At 49.5% G+C, this 24,723-nt stretch overlaps 1 protein-coding gene across 3 annotated transcripts in view; it reads left to right on the top strand.

The window, feature by feature from the left end:
• The window catches only part of Dnmt3a (DNA methyltransferase 3 alpha), a 72,705-nt gene that overhangs the window by 34,051 nt on the left and 13,931 nt on the right, over positions 1-24,723 (top strand). The window contains exons 4-9 of one of the 3 annotated variants that reach the window (XM_026415245.2): positions 720-763; positions 1,206-1,352; positions 22,996-23,211; positions 23,480-23,638; positions 24,025-24,132; positions 24,414-24,570. In XM_026415245.2, the coding sequence (XP_026271030.2) occupies positions 720-763; positions 1,206-1,352; positions 22,996-23,211; positions 23,480-23,638; positions 24,025-24,132; positions 24,414-24,570 (831 nt within the window). The other 2 variants (XM_026415392.2, XM_026415305.2) reach the window with 2 other exon arrangements.

The following is a 24,723-nucleotide window of genomic DNA, read 5'->3' as shown; positions in this document are numbered from 1 at the left end:
CAGGGAGATCTTGGAAATCATCTTCAGCATCATTATGCTCCAGATGAGGAGACTGAGAATCACAGACACAAGTTGCTTCACCAGGTCACACGTCCTCCTACCTGCAGGCACCTCTTCCTACTCTACACAGAGAAGCAGACTCTCCCTTGCAGGGCCTCAGAAGGCAACCAGTCTGGGGCCCTCTCTACCTTCCTGTTCCCTGCTCTGGAAGGGAACTCTGTTGAATGTGAGCTGCACAGTGGAGATATTTTTAGGCCCCTTCTGTGTACCTGAGGTGGAATCAGTGGGCCAGAAATCACAGACCCAGCTTTTGTCTTTTATTTCTCAGTTCTGGGTAGTGAATGCAGGGGCTCATGCTAGTCTAGCACTTCACCATGAGCTACACTCCTAACTCTTTTTATTTTAAGACAGGGTCTCACTAAGTTACCTAATTTGGCCTCAAATGTGAGAGATGCTCCTGCCTCAGCCTCCTAAGTAGCTACAGACATGTGCCACTACACCTGGCAATTTCTATTATTTCTGTGTACTTTGTCCTTGAACTGGCCCCAGTTCTCTTTCTGTGCTCTAGGCCTTCCTCTGAGTCTGTGGGGCCAACATGGTTAACACCTGAATGACCAAATGCTATTCTCTGTGGCAGGCAGTGACCCCGGCTCTAGGTGCAACCTCTGAGCTACCCCTGTAACTCTGCCGACAGTCCCCTTGTTCTTCCCTTTCCACAGGCAAAGAACAGAAGGAGACCAACATCGAATCCATGAAAATGGAGGCAAGTGTTTTCCTCACCCCCAGGGGCTCTGTGGATCCTGATTCTAGAAGAAAGCCACCTCTCTGAGCGACTGTCGCGAGTGTGTGTGAGGGGATCCTGAGGGTGGGCCCCTGCTCTTTCTTTGACATCCCCCTGTGAGGAGGAGAGGAAATGGGGGTGGCAGCTGGAGGTTCCCCAGACATGCAGCCTGCATACCCTCCCCCTGTGGAGGAGCACTCTCCCTGTGGCCTTGTCTCTATGCCCCACCTCCCACATCCCTCACTCTCTGGCCCAGACGGGGCTTGCCCCTGCACTCCCTGGTTGCCCCCTCTGGCCAGCAGCCAGAATTCTCATATTCTGTTTGAGGTGAGTGCCCCCTCAGTTCCTCTTCCAGGAGGGGCCCACAGGGGCAACAGTGCCCACCTTAATGCCTGTCTGTCTCTCTGCCGTCTCTCTGTCCTAGGGCTCCCGGGGCCGGCTGCGGGGTGGCTTGGGCTGGGAGTCCAGCCTCCGCCAGCGGCCCATGCCGCGGCTCACCTTCCAGGCTGGGGACCCCTACTACATCAGCAAGCGCAAGAGGGACGAGTGGCTGGCACGCTGGAAAAGGGAGGTGAGGTGCCTTCTGGCCTGAGCCCCCACCTGTCCCATGTACCTGTCCCCACTCTCTGGTCAAGCCTCCTTCCTCCTCAAGTTACCCCTAGAATTTCCAGGGAACTACTTGATCTCTAGGCAGTGACTGATTCATTTGTTCTTTGGACTAACGGTTATTAAGCACTTATGGTATACCAGGCAGTGTACTAGGCTCTGTGTGCGTATATGGTTTCTGCCTTCATGGAGTTGACATTCTGATGGGGAGGACAAGATAACAAACAAGGGGCTCAAACAAGATAACAGAGGCCTGTTCTAGGTGGGGTGACCTCAGAGGAGGTTGCTTTTCACTTCAGCTCCAAAGGAACTAAGAGTTGGGTCTGTGGGAAGTGGGGTGGGGGAGAATGTTCTGGACAGAGGAAATGGTACAAACGAGGAGGTGCTGTTTTTTTGGCAAACTGTTTGCCCAGAGGTGAGCAAGTGGGACAATGGGGCCAGATGAGACTGGAGAGGAGCAGGCTCCAGTCATCCAGGCCTTGCAGATCCCACCAAAAGCTGATGACCGACTGAACTGGGGAGTCATAGAAGGAACCTGTGCAGCGGAGTGAGTCGATGTGGATTCAAGTGGCAGCACTGGAGACAGAGGACAGACAGCTTTAGGTTGTTTTTTGGAACAGAATCAGTAGGGCTTGTTGACAGAAGGGAGGAGTGGGGAACCGACCCGCAAGGCCACCTCTGGGGTCTGGCCCACAGGCATGGCCGTGGTTATGCCAGTTACTCTGGTAGGAGCACTAGGGGAGGAAGAGGTGTTGGCAGGTGGGATTTAGGGGTTCAGCATGAGTTGCGAGGTGCCTGAAAGCTGGGCTTAGGAAAGCACAGGCTGCAGGTATCGAGGAGGTGGAGTCAAAAGAAACCTGGCATTTTAATCCATAGGAACCAAGGAGCTCACCTAGCAGAGAGGAGAGAAAGCGCCAGAATCCTGTCCAGGAACAGCAACCTCTGTGGGCCTTGCAGAGAGGGGGAGGCGCCCAGGCAGAGGCCTGAGGGAGGGCTAGTGGTGAAGAGCAGGAAGGCCTGTGTCAGAAAGCAGAAGGCTCCTGGGGGAGTGGCTGGCCGCCCTTGACACTCAGCTCCTGGAGACTTGCCCACGCATGGGAAAGCTAAGGGAGCTGGTCTAAGAGCAGCTTCTGTGGGGGTAGGTAGGAGGGTGTGGGGAGCGCACCAGGGTTTCAACCAGGAGAGCAGGTGAGGAAGTGGAGACCGGAAGCCAAGGAGGGAAGTCAGCCCGCCAAGCATAATTTGTTGCCTGGTTGCCTCCTGTGTTTGATGAGAAGAGAAAGTACAAAAAGAAAGGGCTGTGGGGTTGCTGAGAGGAAACTGCCACCACGTGGGGCATTTCACCTTAGCTCACCATCATCTTGACCCCAGGCCATTTGCCATTGTGTGAGAGTTGGCTCTGGAGAAAGTTCCAAACAATGGGGGGGGGGGGGCTGGCTCCTCAATTGTTCCCAATTCCTTTGGGATTCAGGAAGGCAGGAATCACTCCCCTGAAAAAGCCTGGGAAAAGGGCAGCAGCCTGCACCAGGTGGAGGAGAGGAGAGCCGCTTAGCCCTGAGTGGCTCTGGGATGGGGATTCAGGAAGTAGACTCTTCCTCAGCTCTGGCTTCGCTCCTGGGACCCTGGGACTCAAACACAGGGGCTTTGGTTCTTGACCCATTTTATGCATTTTTTTTTCCTGTTCTCACTGAGCCCTGAGGCAGGAAACAGAGAGATTATGACTTTTAGACTTGGAAGAGCTTCTCAAACTGGGCTCCCTCAGTTACAATAATGAAAGGGGTTTTCTCAGCTCACAGGAATAAGGATAAATATATATATTTAAATTATAAGTTTTCTACTAAAAGTTAGCACTTTTTTTCTTTTTCTTTCCTTTTTTTATTAAGAACATTTGCTGGGCTGGGCACGGTGGCCTACACCTGTGATCCCAGTGTCTCAGGAAACTGAGGCAGAAGGATCACAAGTTCAAGGCCTCTGCAATTTAGCAAGGCCCAGTTTCAAAATTGAAAAGGGATGGGATGTAGCTCGGCAGTAGAGTGCCCCTGAGTTCCATTCCCAGTACCACCAAAAAATAAATAGGTTTTGAAATAATAAATTTTTAAAAGCTCTACCACTATAGCTTAGTGGTAGAGCATCCCTGGCTTCAATCCCCAGTAACACCCCCCCAAAAAAATTATTTTTCTAGTAAATCTGCTAAATTTTAGTATCTATTTTAACACCCCAAACAATAAAGGTAACAATGAGCTTTAATCAAAAGTTTTACAAGTTCTTTAATTAATTAATTAATTGATTGATTAATTTTGTGGTGCTGTGTATTGAATCCAGGGCTTCATGCTTCACTCTACCACTGAGCTACATCCCCAGCCCTTTTTAATTTTTTATTTTGAGACATGGTCTTGCTAAATTGCTCAGGTTAGCCTTAAACTTATGATCGTCCTGCCTCAGCCTCCCTAGTAGCTGAGATAAAGGTATACACAATTTAAAATAATACAGGTCTCTGGGCTGGGGTTATTGCTTGCCTAGAATGTGCAAGGCCCTGGGTTCAATCCTCAGCACCACGTATAAATAAATAAATAGAATAAAGATAATGCGTTCAACTACAACTAAAAAAATATTTTAAAAAATAAATATTAAAAAAAATACTACAGGTCTTACAATGTGAGATCTCCAAACAAAATATGTTTTCTGCCAGTAAAATTGTTCTTTATTCCTATGCTATAATTAAAGATGTCATAAAGAATGCTGTAGTTTCCAGTCTGGTTCTAAAACTATTGATCCCCTCATTTTCAGATTAGGGGACTGGGCCAGAGAGTTATATGACTGGCCACAGCTCACATAGCAAATGGGGATTGGGGTTGGCATGGAATTAGCATTTAGGTTTCCTGTTTCTTTGTGGGCCCAGCTCTGAATCCCAAACTGTCTTCCTGGGCTATCCAGGGGGCAGGGTAGGGTCAGCTGCAGGTAGCAAGAATGTCAGGGAAACACAGGTAGATTTAGGATGCTCAAACACCTCCCCCATCCTAGGTACTCTGCCACACTAAAGAGCAGTTAACTGTTACCATCAGACCTGATTTCTAGGTGATGCAGAAATCCATCTTCTTAGTCTCATTTTAGCTCTTCAGCATTTGACCCTTTCTTCTGAAACTGCCTTCCTGATGACCCTGCAGGTTCCTACCTCTTGGCAGCTACAGTTCCCAGTAGCATCCTCTGTACTTCCTAAACCACAGCAACCCAGACCTCATCCCACCCTCTGCCAGTCTTTTTTTTTTTTAATATTTTATTTACATTTTAGTTTTCGGCAGATACAACATCTTTGTTGGTATGTGGTGCTGAGGATCGAACCCAGGCTGCACCCATGCCAGGCGAGCGCGCTACTGCTTGAGCCACATCCCCAGCCCCAAAGTCTTGATCCACTTACCACTCATCTGGTCTCAGAGATCCAAATACCTACCCCTTCCCCAGAAAGATATCTCCCCTCCTGAGAAAACCCCCAGGCTCCAGGATTTAGCTACACCTATTTCTCTGGCACTGCCACTTTAAGGTGCAACCAGCATTTCCTAACCAGGGAGTGTAATACCACTTTTCAAAACTTCGGATGCCTGTAATTCCAGTGACTTTGGAGGCTGAGGCAGGAGGATTGCAAATTCAAGACCAGCCTCAGCAATTTAGCAAGACCCTATCTCAAAATAAAAAGGACTGGGGATGTAGCTCCCCACTAGTGGTAAAGTGCCCCTGGGTCCAATTCCTAATACAAAAACAAACCAAACAAACAAAACTTCCTTCAGGCATCTTTACTGAACCCATTCCCAGAACTCTTCCTGTCTGAGCACCATGTAAAATACTGGAAGTGTAGGAGGAGGGCTCAGGGTACCTGCAGAAAGTGTATTGTACTGAACAGGGGCTTTGACTGATTCTTCCAGGGGTCATCATGCATCAAAAAGAGACAGCTTTAGACTTCTTTTTAAAGGATGAAACTGGGCTGGCCTAGTGGCAGTAATCCCAAAGACTTGGGAGGCCAAGGCAGGAGGACTGCAAGTTCAAGAGCAGCCTCAGCTATTTAGTGAGACCCTGTCTTAAAATGAAAAATTTTAAAAGTCCTGGGGAAGGACTGGGGATATAACTCCATGGTAGAGCACCCCTGAGTTCTATCCCTAGTTACCAAAAAAAAAAAAAAAAAGTAAAAAGTATAGGGTGAACTGGAATTTGGGGAGTGGAAAGGCATATCAGAAGAAGGTAAGCAGCAGGTGCAAAGGTCCCAAGGCTTCTAAGAGTGGAAGTTTGTTGTTGGAGGTTTGTGTTGGAATTCAGGGGGTGCTGGTGGAGCCCAGCTGGGAATGTGGGAGCAGGTCAGGCCTGAAGGGCTTGTGTGCCCTGCTGGGGAGCTTCTACCAGACCCCAGCCTGCCCGTTCCCCTGGTCAGAATGCCACACCTGGGAGGCCCTCACTCAAAATCTCCCCTCCCCTCCCCTCTAGTTTAATTTCCTTTTCCCTTGACCTCCCTTGTCAATCAGACCACAGTTACTGAGCAAGGCTTACTCCTTTCTCTTCAGTCTACCCAAGCCGACCTACCACCCAAGGCTTAAAAAACACTTAGAATACCACAAAATAAATCATGAAATTTAAAATAAGTAGGTGAGGAAAATATGACATTTTCTCCATCCCTCAGGCTGACGTGGGGATTCATGCAAGAACTAGGAAGCTGATGTCCTCTGCCTGTCCCATGTCCTATTCCCTCCATCTGTTTACTAATCCTCTGCTTTAATCATGACCAGGACCTTCCTAGAACCCACAATGGCTCCCCATTGTGTCCACCATCCTGTCAGATAGCCTCTGACTATTTCTCATATTTTCAACCCAGTTACTTCCACCATTAACCCAGTGGTTTTAGCACTCCATTATAGCCTGTCGATGTTGTAACTCTCTCATTAATCTCTTTACCCCAACCAAGTTATCAATTACTTTAAGGCAGGGGTACCGTGTCCTACCGCTCTAAGACCTAGTCTCTTTCCTGGTTTCCAACCTGAAGGTCGGGACCCTCAACTCATGCATCCTTATGATAATTAGAAGCTTAATAAACACTGAATATATTAATATATTAATAAATACTGGATATAGCTCAGTTGGTAGAGTGCTTGCCTTGCATGCACAAGGCCATGGGTTCAATGCCCAGCACCACAAAAATAAATACCAAATAGTGAAGAAAATGAATCATCTGTGGCCCAAATATCATAGTTTCTCCTCCTCTTTCCCCACCTACTACCTTCAGACACAATCCTGCCCTTATCCCAGACTGTCCAGCAAGGAGCAAAGTTTTGCAGGGTGCTGTTCACTATGGCCTCTGGGGGCAAGTTCAAATGCTGGCTTCCTGGTCGTGAGACCTTAGACATCAGTGTAACTCACCACTAAATTAAAGTCCCTCTGTGGATAGACTTGGCCAAGTGCTGCTCTTCTGCGTAGATCTCAACTCCATGGGAGCAGCACTCAACAATTTGTTTACTGCCTCTACCCAACCACAGTTTGTTAAGTGCAGGTCCTCTGGGCACCTCTGCCCCCAGGGCTGGCAGGCGGGAGTTACCAGGAGGGCAAAGATGTCCTGCAGGTGTGTGCATTAAAGAGGAAACAACCCTTAATTAACACTCCTAGCACAGAGCTAGCATGTAATAGGAGATTGATAAGGGGGCTGGGGATGTGGCTCAAGCGGTAGCACGGCCCAGTTCGATCCTCAGCACCACATACAAACAAAGATGTTGTGTCCGACGAAAACTAATAAATAAATATTAAAAAAAAATAGGAGATTGATAAGTTTCTTAAAAGTATTTTAGGGGTTGGGGATATAGCTCAGTTGGTAGAGTGCTTTCCTTGCATGCATAAGGGTTCAATCTCCAGCACTGCCAAAGAAACAAAACAAACAAAAAAAAAGTATTTTAAATTACATAAGTATTATACAATCTCTTTATAAATATATGTTATGAGAACTCTGTCCCCCACACCCTAATTTTAACTTCTTCAAAATACTTTAGGGGGCTGGGGTTGTGGCTCAGTGGTGGAGTGCTTGCCTAGCAAGTGTGAGGCCCTGGGTTCAATCCTCAGTACCACATAAAAATAAATAAATAAAATAAAGGTATTCTGTCCAACTACAACTAAAAAATAAATATTAAAAAATATATACTTTAGGTGCTGGGCATGGTGGCACTCACCTGTAATGCCAGCTATTTGAGAGGCTGAAGCAGGAGGACTGCCAACCTTAGTGAGATGCTGTCACCAAAAAAAAAAAAAAAAAAAAAAGAGGGGAGGGGGCTGGGGATATAGCTGAGTGGTAGAGTGCCCCTGAGTTCAATCTTCAGTACTACGATGAAGGAAAAAAAAAAAAAAAACCCACAAATTTTAAAGGGCTTCATGCTATTGGGTTGGTGTACAAATGTCACAATTATTCCTATCCATCTAGATTTACATGCAAATACATAATTTTTCTTCACAGATTTTTTTTCTTTTATATAAATGGAACCGCACTAATTCCATTTTACAGCTTGGTTTTTCATTTACAATAAGCCTGGCCAGTCTAACCATGTAATTCCTATTTCATTCCACCATTTAGATCACTATGATTTTATTTACCCAGCCTCTTATTAGTGGTCATTTATGTTGTACACAATATTTTTCTGTCTAGTTATTGCAGCAGTGAACATCCTAGATCCTGATTCTTTCTGCATCTGCGTCTCTATGAGACAGATACCTAGAAAGAGAAACTGCTACTCAAAGGGAATGTGCAGTTTGTATTTTATAAAATTTGGCAAGTTGCCCTCTAAAAAGGGCAGCACCAATTTATGCTCCAAGAGTAGAGATGACTTCTGCCTTTGCCAACATCAATACTTTGCTAATCAAATGGGAGGGGAATGGTTTTTGATTATGAGTATAATTGGCATTTCCCAGATTAAAAAGCAAGGTTGAACATCTTTTCATATGTTTATTGGCCATTTGTGGTGCTGCTGCTTTGGTAAGCTTAGCAAATGTTACTTCCTCTTGCTTTACAACCTGTGGTCCCAAAAGACCGCTCTTCCTTTCTGCCCTGGGATGATCAGCCTTCTAGAGAGAAAGTCTAGAGGACTACCTCCTGCTGGGCCATATTCCATTTAATAAGCAATTGCTCAGCGCCCCCTGTGTAGGCGTCTGTGCAAGGGGCTATGGGAAGAGAAGGTGACTGAGGTGTAATCTCCTGGGCTTTTGCAAAGTAGATCAATAAGGGCTACAACCAAATTAGGAGCCCAGGTGGGCATTTGAGGCAGACATTCCTCACAATACTGCCTTGCCTGCAAAAGTGCCTCCAAACGAACATCACCCTTTGAGGAGCCAGTGACAGTTGAAGCAGGCACAACAAGTACACTTTACCAAAAGGCTGGCCACCTTTTAAAGGTGCTCCTGTGACAGCCCATAATCAAGAGTGGCTTCCAGGGCTGACCTTTGTGTTAAGCTGTGAAAACTGCCACAGAGGAACTCTCCAGTGTCCTTTAAGTGGATGAGCTGTTTGCACAATGGAGAATTCACTTCTGGGGGCACAGAGAGAATAGCTCTCTGAACAACCCCCACTTTTTAGTAGTGAGAAAATAAGTATATGGGGGTTAGTAATATATCCATAATGTATCCAGCATCCAATGGCCTGCCACCGCAAAGCCCAAGCTGGGGGGTGGAGGGCAGACTATATTGAGTACCAGCACATTCTTACACCCAGAGTATTAGCTTTCACCATACCCCTAAAACATATTTTTCCCAATTACTATACATTTGTTTTTCATTTTTTGTTTTTGTGTTTTTGGTACTGGGGACTAAAACTAGGTCTTTCTGCCTCATGCATGATTAGCACATGCTTAGGACATGCTCCTGGTGAGCTACGCCCCCAGTCCTATAAAAAGCACTTCATCCCTGTTTTTACCACTGGGAAACTAAGATTTCCCGAGGTAAGTAGGTGAGAGCCAGATGGATATCCCAGTGGAGAGGCCTGTGGGCAAAACCAGACTCCAGATCTCAGACTTCTGTTCTGCACGCAGGTAGTTTTCCTGATTTGCAGTTGTGGGTTGTCATGAATTCAAGCAGGTTTAGAAGAGACCCTCCAGCGCTGCCTGACTCCGTGAGGCTCAGGTCCTTTTAGCTCTTGTGACCTGTCCCTCCCAGCTCCACTTGGTTCCTTGCCCTGCCCTTGACTTGCTGTTTTCTCCTGACTGTCTGACATTGTGAAATTGGATTAAGACAATGTTGGAATGAGATTCAGGAGGCCTGGTTTCCGGTCTTAGCTTCTGCCTCTGATTAGTTGATCAATTTGAGGAGCTCTTTCTCCTCTCTGCACTTGAGTTCCCTGGACAGAATTAGACTCCATGACTCCAGGGATTCTAAAATGTGGTGAAGAGGACTAAATCATGACCTGTAGCTCGCTTTGTCACCCCTACTACCTTGTACAAAAACTCCAAACATCAGCAAATTCTGAGACCTCTCCCATAGGCTTTTCCTAGAGGCACATTATGCAAAGCATCCTTATAAGGACTCTGATAAAACAATGTTCATAAAATTTGTTTTTGGGGTTGGGCACAGTGGTGTGGAGGATTGCAAGTTCAAGCTCGCCTAGGCAATTTAGTGAGACCTTGTTTCAAAATAAAGTAAAAAAGGATGGGAGTATAGGTAAATGATAGAGCACTTGCCTAGCCTGTGTGAAGCCCTGGGTTCAATCCCCAATACTGCAAAAAATTAAGGGAAGGAAAGGTAGAACAGTGTGCTTTAAGACTTCTTGGACAGCTAGAAGACTAAGGTCTACTAAGCCCCCTTCTCACCCATCTGTGGAGTCCTTCCTAAGGTCTGTCCCTTATCCTCAACTGTCACTTTTTTTTTTTTTTTTTTTTTTTTGGTGGTGCTGGAGATTGAACCCAGGGCCTTGTGCATGTGAGCCAGGCACTCTACCAGCTGAGCCATATCCCCAGCCCTCTCATCAGTCACTGGTCACTTTGCACTTGCTCCACACCACCTGCCCACCTTACCATTTTTCTGACGTAGCTATTCTTCATGTCAACACTTTACAGTTAACATGGCTCTTCCCTTCTTCCACTTTAACAATGAAGAGTAGGCAGTACGAATATTTATATTTTTACTTCCAGCTCAGATGGATTGAACAAAAATAGGAATAACCGTTGGGACTCCCTATATTTGAATCTTGGTGGTGTTTGAAAGGCACCTTTGTGAGGCAAAAATCAGAAAATGAAAATTGAGTTAGACCTGCTTTCTATACACACCAAAGATGAAGATGTTACTAGAATTCAGTGTTCCCTGGAGGTGGATTTGTTTTTCACCCCTCAGAATCATCTGGGCAATGTATCCAAAGACAGGTCCCCTTTCTAAGCCACTGCAGCAGGATCTCAGGGCATTGCTTGACGGGTCTGGATATCAACCAGTTCCCCACAAGGTTCCAGGGGTTTCTAAAGTCTGAGAACCACCAAGCTTCAGATGCTTAGAATTAAACCAAACCTGAAGAAATTCCCTGAAATATTGTATAACCTGCATCTGGGACCTCTGCACAGTAGGGTCACCTGGGAATTTTGTTTAAACTGTACAACCTGCCTGGATTAATCACACCGGGAATTTAGTGGCAGCCAGCTCAAGTCATTGCTAAAGGTCTCCAGGTCATTCTGATGTAGGCCCAGATGCAGTCTCTTGGATCTGGAAGGACCAGCGGAGGAAAAAAGATGGGCTTGGAGGCAGGCACTTTGTAAGCCTGGGCAGGGTTGTGGGGGAAGACCGGAAAAGGGCTGGGTACAGGAATTTAAATTTTCCCTTTCTGATGGAGATGGCCATGTTTGTCCCCAGAGTCTGCTAGGTCTTCTTTCTCTTTGGACTCTGAAACTTGAGAGGGTTTGCATGCCTGAATCTGAATGGTGGTCCCTTAGCCCCTCCTCTTGGCCCCCAGATTCTGGAATACAGGGTGGGGGAAGGGTGGTGGTTAAGGTGTACCAGTTCCTTTGCCCCTCCTCCCAGTATAGAATTAGCACTTCTCCCCGGGGGACTGGCTTCTAAAACAAAGTAAAAACATCCACATGTTCTAAAGCAAACTTGTCATAAGGTTTTTCTGCTTTCCAAGTATTGCCCACTCTGATTTCCTTTGAATTTTTTAAAAATATTTTTTAGTTGTCAATGGATCTTTTATTTTATTTATTTATTTCTATGAGGTGCTAAGGATCCAACCCAGGGCCTCACGCATGCCAGGCAAGCGCTCTACCACTGAGCCACAACTCCAGCCCTCCTTTGATCTTATTTGTAATATTTGGCAGATATTTATAGTCCTGTTGGCTGGCTAAGAAATGGGTCCAGAGAAGCTAGGTGGTGAGGTAAGGTCTTGTCATCAGCTACACCTTGCCCAGTCCAGACTACACCTCTCCCACCACCACCTGCCCCCCACCCTTAATTCTCATGTTAAGGAGCATGTAAGTCCTGGGGTCAGTTCAGCTTTCTACACCTCACCCCTGTAATGTCATCTCGGCTGCCTGCCCAGGTCCCCAGGCTCAGGTGGAGCAGTGCAGACCCAGCAGTTCTTTGTTAGTGGACAAAAGTGACAGGACAGGAGGATCAGCCCTGGAGCTTCAGGAAAGAGAATGCAGGTGGGCAGAGGGAGGCAGGAGGTCTAGCTGCAGACCTGGTCCCTCTGGCTTCCAAGCATAAGCCATTAGGGAAGCATAGGGCTGAGCGAGGAGGGCTGAGGGCTGCTTGGGAGAGAGCTGGGGGTGGCAGGGAGGGGAGGGGGGTCAGTGAGAAGGGAAGGACTGGCTTTCTGGCAGGGCCTCTACCCTGCATCTTATTTACTTATTTTTGTGGTGTTTGGGATGGAACCAAGGGCCTCTATCTTTCTTTCTTTTTTGCGAGGGGGGGGGGTGTCGGGGGAGGGGATGGGGGGAGATGGTGGTGTGCGTTTGGGAAGTTACCAGGATTGAACTCAGGGGCACTTGACCACTGAGCCACATCCCTAGCCCTATTTTGTATTTTATTACAGACAGGGTCTTACTGAGTTGCTCAGTGCCTCTGCTAACTTGCTGAGGCTAGCTCTGAACTCGCAATCCTCCTGCCTCAGCCTCCTGAGCCACTGGGATTACAGGCTTGCACCATTGAGCCCGGGTAGAGCAGGTCCCATGCTTCAGCCCCTCTTACCAGATCCGCTAGTGACTGTGCCTGTGTTTGTTTCTTCCCCTCATCTGCTGGGGCTAATGCAGCAGTAGGTGACTCCCAAATCTGGCCATTCCTGCCTGAAAAGCGAGAGGGTATGCCCATTCTGGTACACCCTTGCTTGTCTTCCCTTGAATCTTCCTGCCTTTGCTGATCCCTGAGTGTCTGATTTCCCTGGGCACATGTAGGAAGCGTCGCTACCACGTAATTTGCCATCTAATTGCAGGCTGTCTTGAACGTGGGCTGTGGTTTATGTGTGGCGGGTCTGCGATACACAATTAGGCTGTGAGTAACAGAAGGTGGAGGCCCATCTCTCCCACTTCTCTTTCCCTTCCTCAGGGCCTACCAACCCAGCAGGTGCCTGGGACTCACCCTCGGACCATATTGGGCCTAGATGTGTTTCAGGCTCACTGAGGTTGGTTTCAGGAAATTAATCTGGTAAGTGGGGGTGGGGGTGTCCCTGCCCGGTGGCTCTCACTCAAGTGCTGTGCCTCTCCTGAACTGCAGGGAGGAGATTCTGCTTCAGGGCCCAGGTTTGGGCTTGTGGCATGGAGCCCAACTAGTCCAGCACACTGCAGTTGCCATGGTGACCCTTTTGCTTTTCTTCAGGAGGAGGGGGAGGATGGATTTCTCTTTTCAGTCCAAATCATCTGCCTGGACTGCCACCATTCTGTACACTCTGGGAACCAGACTCCCAGCCTACTGCCTTCTGCTTTCTTCCATAGGGCAAAGCTAGTCCAGCCCTGTGGTTTTAAATCATGACCAAATATCAGGCAATAAAGGATATGACCAGAAAGGGAGCAGAAGGGAAAGGCCCCGGAGGTGAAGTGGCTGGCCTGGGACAAGCGGCTGAAGTGTGGCATGGGCACACATCTTCGCATGTCCCCCTTCCTACAGTCTTCTCTCCACCCCACTTCCTCCTCAGTTAGTGATTCTGGCTCTTCAGGTGGGCGCCATCCTTTCTAGGCCTCATTTTCCTCATTTGTAACAAAGAGTCTCTGGTTCTCACGCCTGGCTGGCATCAGCATTACCTAGAGAGGTTTTACTAGAGTCCTGGGCCCCTCCCCAAGGGTGCTGCTGATAGGTAAGGCCCAAGAATCTCTATTTTTAAAATCCTCCTTGGGTGATCCTAATCGCATTTAAACCCAGTAAGTTTTGGGGTTCTCCTGGTAGGATGACCTGCAGAGGCCTCGTGGAAAGAAAAGGAAGTTCTACCTGGGGCTGAGGACTGACTGGCCTTTCTAGGCTCCCAGGAGCTTCTGGAACCCCTGGCAGGTTAGTTGTGCCAGGAAGCCAGTGTTTCCTGGTCATGCTGGCTAAGCCAAGTCTGGCCCCCACCTCTTCCCTCAGGAGAAGCCAGGAGAGAGAGAATGACAGGAAGGGGGGGATGTTGCCATAACAACCAGCTCCAGGCAGAGGCCTCCCTTCCAGGGGCTGGTACTTCACCCAAGTCATGGTGGTTTCCATGGAGATGAGGTACTGAGGGATGGGGGGGGGGGCATTTGCCCCACTTAGAGCATTAGTCAGAAGCTGCTAGAAGGCTGCACATCCCTAGGTGGGAGCCCTGGACCCCTGTCAACTTAAAGTCCCGCAGCATGGCCTCTGCTCTCTGGGTGCATGTCTGACACCTTCTCCAGCTTAGTTGCTCTCTCTGCGGCCGTCTCCTTAGCAACAAGTCCTGCTAACTCCATGCTGTTGGCTCTGTGGCTATTTTTAGCTTCACTGCCAGCAGCCCAGTCCTGGTCATTTGCTTGCAACCCCCCATGGATTGCAGGGGAATAGGAAAATGAAGGTTCTTGGCTGCTTTGGGGAGCCTAGACCCGGACCCTCGGCAACCATTAGAATTTCTACAGTGGAAAGTTATCTGTCCCCAACCTGGAACTTGGGTGGCTTAGGATAAAGCTTCTGAGACAATGTTGCCTTCAGTTCAGGAACCAATGTTTGAGTCTTCCATTAAGGTGCCCTGTCCACAGGGCTTCCAAATCAAACTGAATTAAGATCCAGTTCAGGCCTTCTGATATTTATCTCCCAGAGAAAAGGAGTATACACAGCTGCCTTCCTGTAAGACCAGCAGATCTAAGGAAGATCTACACATGGTAGGGAGGAGGAGGAGGAGCAGGAGAAGGAAGAGACAAGGTAGTAGATAAGGGACTATAGGGGAAGGTAGGGACAATAGCAGGAGCAAGGGTAAAGGGCCAGAGCACCCTGTCCAAAAGAGCTTTCTGTGGGGAGGGAACTGTTCTATAATCTGTGCTATCCAGTACAGTAGCCCCCATTCACTTGTGGTTCTCTTGGATACTCAGAATGTGGCTAGTACAAAAAACAACCATATTTTAATTTTTATTTATTTTCAATAGCTATATGCAGCTAGTAGCTACTTTAGTGGAAAGCACAGGGCTAGAGAAATTTCCCTGGTGGAGGTAACTGGTGAGCTGGCGTAGAAGGATGGGCAGGATCTGGGCTGGTGGAAGTTGAAGGGGAAGAGCATTCCAAGAGGAGCAGCATGAGGAGTGGCAAGTGGGTGGCAGAGCATGGGCTGCGTGATATGTCACAGAGGCCTCCAGATTTGTGGGGGCCTTAAGTGTTGTGCAAAGAGTATTGATCACCTGGCACTGAGGCCTTTAAGCTGGGGGCAGGAGGACAGGTTTGAACACCCATCCTGACCTCACGGTCTTTTGTTTGGTAGGGTCAGTGAGGACAGGAAGAAAATATTCAGTGACTCCCCAGTGTGTTGCTTTGCAGATGGCTTTTAGGGTTGTGGCTTCTTTGATTTTGAGTAAAGGGACGCAGGTGTTAAGTGTCCTGTTGGTTATGGCAACAAATAGTCTGCCTTCACCCTGCCAGCAGGGCACTTTAAGACATGCTACAGAACACTGAACTTGAGCTAAAACAAGGCAAGTAGGAGTGGCCATTGCAGCTTGGACCTCCAGGCATTACTGCTCTTTGGTTCAATATCCTGGCCTAGGGTCTCATCTCAGTTCTCTGGGCCTGAAAGTCCTTTTTTTTTTTTTTTTGTACCAGGGATTTGAGAACTCGGGACACTCAACCATTGAGCCACATCCCAGCCCTATTTTTTATTTTATTAAGAAACAGGGTCTCAGTGAGTTGCTAAGTGCCTTGCTTTGCTGAGACTGACTTTGAACTTGCGACCCTCCTGCCTCAGCCTCTCCAGCCACTGGCATCATAGGCAGGCGCCTGGCAAGGGTACACTCTTATGACAATGTTCTTCAAAGACCCCAGAGAGTGACATATACCAGAAGAGTATATTTAGCAATTTAGAATAGGACATGTCCTGGTCACATAGATCATAATACTTGTCCTGTGGTTTTCTGACAGCATAAAAGGTATGAGCGCCACTGGAAAATGTAATTAAAGTTAGGAGTTTGCTTGATGAATATAGCATAGGGCTAAGAGTCAGGTGTCCCCAAGAAGTTTTCATCATCTCTGTGGCCCGTTGAGTCACTGCTGCCTTTGCCTGCCAGAGAGGAAATGTGCTCTGTCTTTGAGGTCACCTCACTGTTGGGCCAGGGTGGATCCTTCCTCTCTAGCACCTCTTTTAGGCTCTTGACATCCACCACACTTCTTTTCATCCAAGAGTCCCTCCTTTCAACATACTTTGATGATAATTCCAAGGACAGGGCTTATTTTACATTAAGCTGCTATTTTAAGTTGACTATCTTTATCTCAATCAAAAGACCTATCTCAGGAATTACCCAGAAGGTCTAAGGCATATGTGATGTGAGGTTCCTTAAAGGCTACCCTGTTATTTATTTATTTATTTTTAATATCTGACCTTTTTCCAATCACCTCTTACTTATCCTAGATCTTGGGGTCTCTTCTGCTTCGGGGTCTGATTCTTGTCTACTGATCCTAAAGAAGACACATGCCTGGTTACATGACTCAGTCCGTAAAAGGGCAGTGTTTCTTGTCTGCATGGCCTCAGGAAAGGAAGATGCCCTCATTTTGTTAGGGGATACTTTTGAGTCTGGGCTTCCTTTTTCTTAAGTTGGGTAGCTGTGTGGAAGAGCTAAGATTTGACTTGAATTAAATTAAAATTAACTTTGTGGCATTGGGTATTGAATCCTGGACCTTACACTTGCTAAGCAAGTGTTCAACTACTGAGCTACATTCCCAGCCCTTTTTTCAATTTTATTTTATTTATTTATATTAAAAATAGTTTTAGTTATAGATGAACACAATACATTTATTTATCTATCTTTATGCGCTACTGAGGATTGAACCCCAGTGCCTCAACTGCTAGGTAACACTCTACCACCAAGCTACAACTCCAGGCCCTCAGTTTTATTTTGAGACAGGGTCTCAGTAAGTTGCAGAGGCTAGCCTCAAACTTACAATCCTCCTGCCTCAGCCTCCAGAGTAGCTAATATTACAGGTGTCCATAACCACATCTGGCTTGACTTGAATTTTAAAGGAAGAAAATAAATAAGTTTGACAGCTAGGGGAGAGTGGCTACTTTCTTTGTGGGCCATTTGAGAAAAGCAAATGGTCAGTTCTGACACTTTTCAATCTTGGCTGCTTATTACTGTCTGGAGAAGTCCTAGGACCACAGAACAGACTGAGGTGTTCAGTTGTATTATGATGGAAAAGGAGGTATCACAGATGAGACAGGATATATGAAAAGAAGAGCCAAGCCAGAAATCAAAAACTTCCTTTTGAGAGGAGGCCTGGGGTGAAGGTCTAAGGTGGTTGTTGACAGGGCCCAGATGCTAAGAAGGCAGCAGAAGGGCAAACACCTAAGCAAATCATTTCACATTCCTTAAATTTCAGGGGCAGGCAAGAGGGGTAAATTCAGGGCAAACCCAGGGCCTTTTTCATGCTAGGAACAGGCTTTACCAATGACCTACACACCTAGCCCCAAATTCTGGGCTTCTCATGATGGCTGGAGCATCTCCTGAAAAGATGTCTCAAGCAGATAACTTGATTAGGTTGAAAGACTTTTTTGTTGCTGATGGAACTGGTTTTTCCTTGTGAACAAGTTTAGTGTTGAGAGGGAAGCTTGTAATCCAAGTCCTATAGGCAGAAGGTCCTCTGATATGGAGACCTCCGTTCTTTTCAGGGCTTATTGTTCTGATGGCCCTGGGAAGGATGAGCTGAGACCCTGAAGAGATGTGGGCTGTCCTTAACAGTGCATTTCTTGTCCTCATTATTCTGATACCTGTTCCAGCTGGTATGTCGCAGTTGACCATGGCTGGGGGCCAGGCACCTGGGGAGTTATCTCATTGTCCTTAGGATGCTGGTCTTAAGCTTGAGAGAGCTGATGTCATCTCTCTTGTTTTGCAGATGAGAAAACAGACTTCTTGGGGTTAAGTGGCTCACAACAAGGTCATGGTGGTGGCATCAGAATTCAAGTCCAGGTTTTTGCCAATTTTGCAGCCAAACAGCCCTCTCCTGCTGGGAGCATTCACCTTCAGTTTGCTGTCCTTTTTAATTCATCTTGCAAACTGAAAATAGGACTAATTTTTCTAAAATACCCATTTATCTTGTCAGAATATATCCTTCACTGTTACAGAATATATCCATTGACATGCCTGACCCTTCTTACAATCTATCCTTATATTTTTCTTCCTCTTAGCTTTAGTGGAACTGGGAGGGTGGAGGTGAGCATGGTTCTCCCTCCTTCATTTGCCTAATATCTCTATCTCTTATCCTGCCTGGCTGACCTCATTCCAAATCCCATACATCCTCTGACCTCTGTAACCTCATTCATCATTCCTACCACCCATTTTCGTTGTCTTGTGAGCCATCTGCTTGGGATCTGTGGTACAGTTATCTTACATACACTTGTTTTTCAGTGGATTTTCCAGTCTCCCCAAGACTAGTGGAATCTGGCAGCTCCCTGAGGGCAGGGCCAAGTGTCTGTTCCTGGATCTGATGCTACAGCCCATGTAATGGAGGGCTCTGGGTGGAGACTTTGTGTCACCTTGGGGATAGGTGCCCCTGCTTAGGAGGGAGCTTGAAATGGCGGAGGTAGGCTACGCCTGGAGGTTCCTGGCGACAATAATGTCGTCTTAAGCTACACATGGCTTGGCTGGGAACGGAGGCATTGCTCTACTTTACAACTCAACATTACAAATAGGAAAATGAGCCACCCGGGGGCTTCCGGGACTTGGCCAGTTAGAGGCTCACAATGTCCGAATCTATCAACCACTCTTTGTAAGCACCCTTTCGGTCCACCTGTAGCGTGAAGGGGGAGCAGTTCTCGTCTTGGAGCGCGCAGTTTCCTTGCGGCTGCCTTCTGTCCCTCCATCTGTATTCGGAGTTTCCCTAAACTGCCTGGGACTCGCTTATCTGTGAGCTTTTTCTTTCTTTTTCCGGTCGTGCTTCTGCGAAACTCACTTTCTACAACTTTCTCCCGGCTCTTCCAGACCGTCCGAAAGCTCCGCTCCCGTCCCGCCGGGACTCCACCAGGTTCCCCGAGGGCCCGCGGCCAGCGCACACCGCCCCTCCTTGCGGCCCTCCTTCCCCGCTCCCGCGGCTCCCCGCCGGGCCGGCTCCGCTAATCTCCTCCCGGGAGGGGGCCGCGGGGGCAGGGCGGGCCGGCCGGAGGAGGGGCGCGCTCGGCCGGCCGGGGCGGGGCCCTGGGAACGGGCGCGGGCCGGCCTCGCCCCCAGGCCCCCGCGCCCCTCGGACCCCGAGAGGGGCTGGCCCACTGCCAGCGTCGGAGGCCGGCCCCCTCCCCCGGCCCGCCAGCAGCCAACCAGGCACTCCAGCGGGGCCCACGTGACCTGGAGTTCTAGACAAAGAAAATGTTCCCTCCCTCCCCCCCACCGCCCCCTCCCCCTCACTCTGGCCCCCTCCGCCCCCAGCCCCATCGCCCCCTTCCCCTCCCCCCAGACGGGCAGCTACTTACAGAGCTTCAGGGCCAGGGCTCACACCTGAGCCGGACCGCAGAGGGGCTGCACCTGGCCTTATGGGTAGGTTCCTGGACGGAGCCCTGGGGAGACTGGGGGCGGGGAGGCCGCAGGCCGGTGGGAGGATCCCCGCAGCCCTCAGTGTTTGAAAAGAGTCAAGTATGCCTCCCCGGCCCGCAGCTGCCGCGGCGTCCCCGGCCCGCTAGAGTACTGGAGATGCTGACTTAGTGCCGTCCCTCCCACTCCAGTTCAGGAGCCCCAAGGCCCCACTCTTCACCAGGCTCTAGTGGCACCTGGCGCCCTCAGGGGACAGGAAGATCACCCCGGGCAGTGGTAACTGCAGGCTGGGGGAGCAGGCGGCCTGGCCGAGGGCAGCTGTGACCAGGAGTTGGGTTGGAAGCAGCCTGGGCTGAGCTGCTGGCAGATGGTGCCTGGCGATTTCTCGTTGACCTCTGTGCCGGGTTGGGGGATCACATTGCCCTCAGGGACCTTCCAGCTGTGGCCTCTTGAGGGATAGTTCCCCCCCCCCCATGAAGTTCCTGGGAGCCACAGGGCAGGCTGCCAGAAGAAGGGGCGGGGATCAATACAACCCTGACGGGCTGTGGGGGCAGCCTGATGCCCTGTGACACAGGGAGAGCCCGAGACCTCGTGGGCTTGGGAGTACAGGCGCCAAGACCTCTGACCTTTGGACTGGGAATTGCAGGAGGAGTTGGAGGCAGACAGCTGCCCTAGGAAATGGACCTGGGCCGGGAGGCTGTAGTCAGTGGAATTACCAGTGGCTTTCCCCAGGCTGGACAGACTCCTGGCCAAGTGATTTCCTTGAGTCAGGGGTAGTGGGGGATGGCGTAGTGTCCCTCTTAGGATCCTGCCCAGACTCTCGGCCTCCTCTCTGTGAGAGAAGCCTTCAGCCCAAAGTCCAGAGCCCCAAGTTAACCCTTCCCTCTCCTATTGTTCCCCTGGGGAGAAGGCCTGGGGTGGTGAAGGAGGACTGGAGGTTGGTTCTCTTGCCCTGGGCTGACTATTCTAATGAGGCCCCTCCCCCACCGGCTGCTCCAGCCCTCCTTCCCCTTTCCTCTGGCCTCCTGCTGGTAACCCCCCTCCTCTGCAGCCTGGTCCTGGTGGAGGCCCCCTTCCTCCTCTGCCAGCCTCTACCGTACTGGGCGCCTGTTCTCCTGCACCGAGTGGGTTGGGGATGCGGAGCAGCTATCAGCGGCAGCATCTGACAAGCTGAGGGAAGTTGTGGGGGAAGAAGAATTTTCAGGAACTGCTGTAGAGGGGGTGAGGAGGGAGACAAAGGGGCTGTGGGGGAGTACTGAGGGTGGTGGCAGGCACGACTTTCTTCTAGACCTGGGAACCTGGTGGGGAGCTGGCATCCACTGGCTGCTGCCTACTGTGGATGTTAGAGGAGGTCCCTTCCCCTCCTGTCCTGCCACCTGCTTGCCTTATGCTGGCTGACGGGCCTCTCAGTCCTACAAACTGGGTCTTTGGGACTTCCCAGGCAAACTCCCAATCTAGGTCAGTCGTCCCTGCCTGAAGGTCAAGAAAACACAGTAGAGGGAGCGGTCACCGGGGTGGGAGGTGGGGGGGAGGACAGGATGGTTATTTGGAGTAACTAGCTGGTGATTCCAGGAAAAGAAGTGGCTTTCCGAGAGATCTAACCTGGGTACCTCTTCTTGGGGGAGGAGGTGATAGCTCATTGATTTGGAAGGAAGGGGAAGGAAGTTCCAGGTGAGGTTGGGGCCGGTGGGTTGAGCAATTACTCTGCATTCCTCCACCCCTGCCAGGCCACCTTGAGCTTATTTTCCCAGCTGTTTGTGGGCTGGGGGCAGAGGATACCTTATCTCATTTTAGAATTTGTTGAATGAGAGAGAGCTATGACTAATATCATCCGTGTTTTAGGAGTCGCCACAAGAAAAGGATTTGATTTGTTGCCGTGAGGCAAAAACTTGAAGATTGAACGAAATAAAGTGAACCTACCAGTCAGTGCACTAGATCTTTGACCTTAAAACAGAGATTCTTAACCTGGGACTCTTGGATGTGGGATTCATTGACAGGCTTTGGAAGAGTCCTTGGAATCCCTGATATGTGTGTACATCAAGATTCTTAAACAGGTGGCCAGAAACCCTGCAGTTCAAATGCCCTTTCAGGTTGGGCAACTCTGTAAAGAAGGGACTCTGGCCGTTCAGCTACTAATGAGCTGCCAGGCTAAGGCAGGAATGGATTATTCCGACTTCTGGTTTAGTTCTCTTATTCTCCAGCTTGCTTTCTGATCACTTGAAAACTTGAGGGTGGGTTTGCACTAGCAACTTCAGGCTCTTAGGGGAAAGCTGTGTTGAAAATGGAATTTCGACCGAGCAGCGCACGCCTCTAATCAACTGCTCCAGAGGCTGAGGCAGGGGATTGAGAATTCAAAGCCAGCCTCAGCAAAAGCCAGGTGCTATCTCTAAGTAAAAGATAAAATAGAGTTTGGATATGGCTCAGTGGTTGAGTGCCCGTTACTCCCTTCTAAAAGGAAGTCAGTAGTAGAACATGTGCTTGGCATGTGCAAGGACCTACACACACGCACACACACACAGAAATGGGATTTTTTTTCCCCTCTGAATCTAGTGTGCTGGAAAATGGTTGCAGAGTCTTGAAGTTTGAATTCCGGGTGTGCTAGATTCAGTAGTGGGGGTGAGATTAAGTTGAATGGTTCTCAGAACTAAGTATCAAGGATTTCATTCTCCTTTATAGGGCTCCTGGAGCAGGTTTTGAGAAGGAATGGGCGTGTGGATCGTAGCCTCAAAGACGAGTGTGATACGGTGAAAGATTGGAGACTGTTCAATGGGAAAATAACTGGGGTTTGGATTATTAATTTGTTGGTGGGATGGCAGAGAATGCCTGATCTGTGTGCTCAGCAAATAATAGAATGAATCAATGTATTTACAGTTATGAAAGGTGCACATAGAAGGTAACAGCATACAGTATGTTAGCTGTGAAGTCTGAGCATGGGAGCAGGCAGGCTCTTGAGCATTCTATAAACTTGGAGCAGATTTTGGGGGGAGATGTGCTCTATAAATCTGTAGGCATCACAGAACTATAACTGTGATGTGGAAACTAGGAAAAGAAGGGATGGTGGCCAAGGGAAATTGTGGAGAAAAAGATGAGAGAGATCCCCTTCTTGATTGGAAAGGAAGAAAGGAGAGACTGGAGCCAATATCTGTGCCTGAACAATGGTGCATAATTAATATTTGAATAGAATCATCCTTTCCAGATCAGAGGGTGGGCAACTAATGAGCTGGCCAGGGCGAGGATTAGGCCATGGAGGGAGGTTTCCTGAGAGGCAGAAAAAAAGGCTGGAATGGAATCGAGTTATTTGAGTTCACCTCCCAACTTCAGCTGTTTCCATTTCCATGGTGAGCCAGTTGGGTTGATAAGGGAAGAGCTGTTCTCTCTGGCCCCTTACCTCCCGTCACTGTCTCCAGACCACAGACGGGAAGAGCCCCTCCATCTCACGTTGCTTTGCTAATTCCTGGAGGGGTCAAGGTGACTTGCTCTTTGTTTCCTCAGGCTGAGAAGAAAGCCAAGGTCATTGCAGTAATGAATGCTGTAGAAGAGAACCAGGGCTCTGGGGAGGCTCAGAAGGTGGAGGAGGCCAGCCCTCCTGCTGTGCAGCAGCCCACTGACCCAGCATCTCCCACTGTGGCCACCACACCCGAGCCCGTGGGGGCTGATGCTGGGGACAAGAATGCCACCAAATCAGCCGATGATGAGCCAGAGTATGAGGTGAGCGGCTTGCTACTTCACCAGCCTAGTCCAGCTCTTTCCTGGGGCCTTCTCCTGCCAGCTCCTCCCATCCTGCTCTCCATCTCCCTCTGGCCGCTCACTCTCTACCTGACCCCGGGCCCCGATTTTGCTGTCTCCCTCCTTTCATGTGGAGCTTTCTCCTGGCTGTCTTGCCCCCAGATGGCCAGGGCTAGGGTTGCCATGGGGGGATCAGGGTGGCAGGGCATCATGACCGCTGTGTAATTATTTCTGCTCCTTGGGGCTCCAGGACGGCCGGGGCTTTGGCATTGGGGAGCTGGTGTGGGGGAAACTGCGGGGCTTCTCCTGGTGGCCAGGCCGCATTGTGTCTTGGTGGATGACGGGCCGGAGCCGTGCAGCTGAAGGCACCCGCTGGGTCATGTGGTTCGGAGACGGCAAGTTCTCAGTGGTGAGTGAGGGGTTAGCTGGAGTGTGTTGGGGGGTCGCAGACCCGGGGCCTGTAGTTGTAGCAGTTTATCTAGAATTGGGGTGGTGGAAATAGGCTCTTTTTACTTGCATGTGGTGAATGGAAGAAACCCTGGAGATGACTAAGTGGCACCCCTGGCTCAGATTGTGGGTGCTTCTGCCAGCCTGTTAGCTGCCAGGAGTCCCTTCGTAGGAATTTCTTTCCCGGCCTTCAGGTGGTCTTCCCACTTTTGCTCATTTATCATTAATTGTCAATACTTCAGGCCCTATAGGCCCAGACTGACTCTGGTACTCCCAGCCCTGATAATTTCGAGGCATTCAGAGGGGGATTGGGAGTGGGAGAGGAACAAACGGTCTGCTCGTCCCCAGGTGTGTGTAGAGAAGCTGATGCCACTGAGCTCGTTCTGCAGCGCCTTCCACCAGGCCACCTACAACAAACAGCCCATGTACCGCAAAGCCATCTACGAAGTCCTCCAGGTGAGCGGTGCCTCCAGGGACGCAGAGGAGGGAGCTTAGCCAGTGGGGCCACCAGGAGGCCTGGAAGCTGCCGTGAAAATGGGCATTGCTTAAGACACTTTGGCGGGGACTTCTTTCCTTCTGAGCTTACTTACTCACCTCCCGCTTCTAGGCTCTGCCTCTTCAGATGGTCTCCCATCCCCACCCCTGCCCACTTTTACTGCTCTTGGAGTCCGCCCTTGAGTAGGCCTCACCTGCCATCCAGCCTGTGCTGACCCATGCTCCCATATGTTGCCCTCCAGGTGGCCAGTAGCCGTGCCGGGAAGCTGTTTCCAGCCTGCCATGACAGTGACGAGAGTGACACTGCCAAGGCTGTGGAGGTGCAGAACAAGCAGATGATTGAATGGGCCCTCGGGGGGTTCCAGCCCTCTGGCCCGAAGGGCCTAGAGCCACCAGAAGGTAAATGGGTACTCAGCCCAGCCTTTTGGCACCCCTACCAGCCAGATTCCTGCCAGGGCTGGGAGAGCCATTGTTGGGGAGAGCTGTCAAGGTCCCACAGAGGGGCCCAGAGGAGTGGCCATGGCCTCCCTCGCCTGGATTCAGGGTTGTGTT

The sequence above is a fragment of the Urocitellus parryii genome, chromosome 12 (assembly GCF_045843805.1).
Source record: "Urocitellus parryii isolate mUroPar1 chromosome 12, mUroPar1.hap1, whole genome shotgun sequence".
Lineage (NCBI taxonomy): Eukaryota > Metazoa > Chordata > Mammalia > Rodentia > Sciuridae > Urocitellus > Urocitellus parryii.
This window is presented reverse-complemented; position numbering and strand designations above follow the sequence as displayed.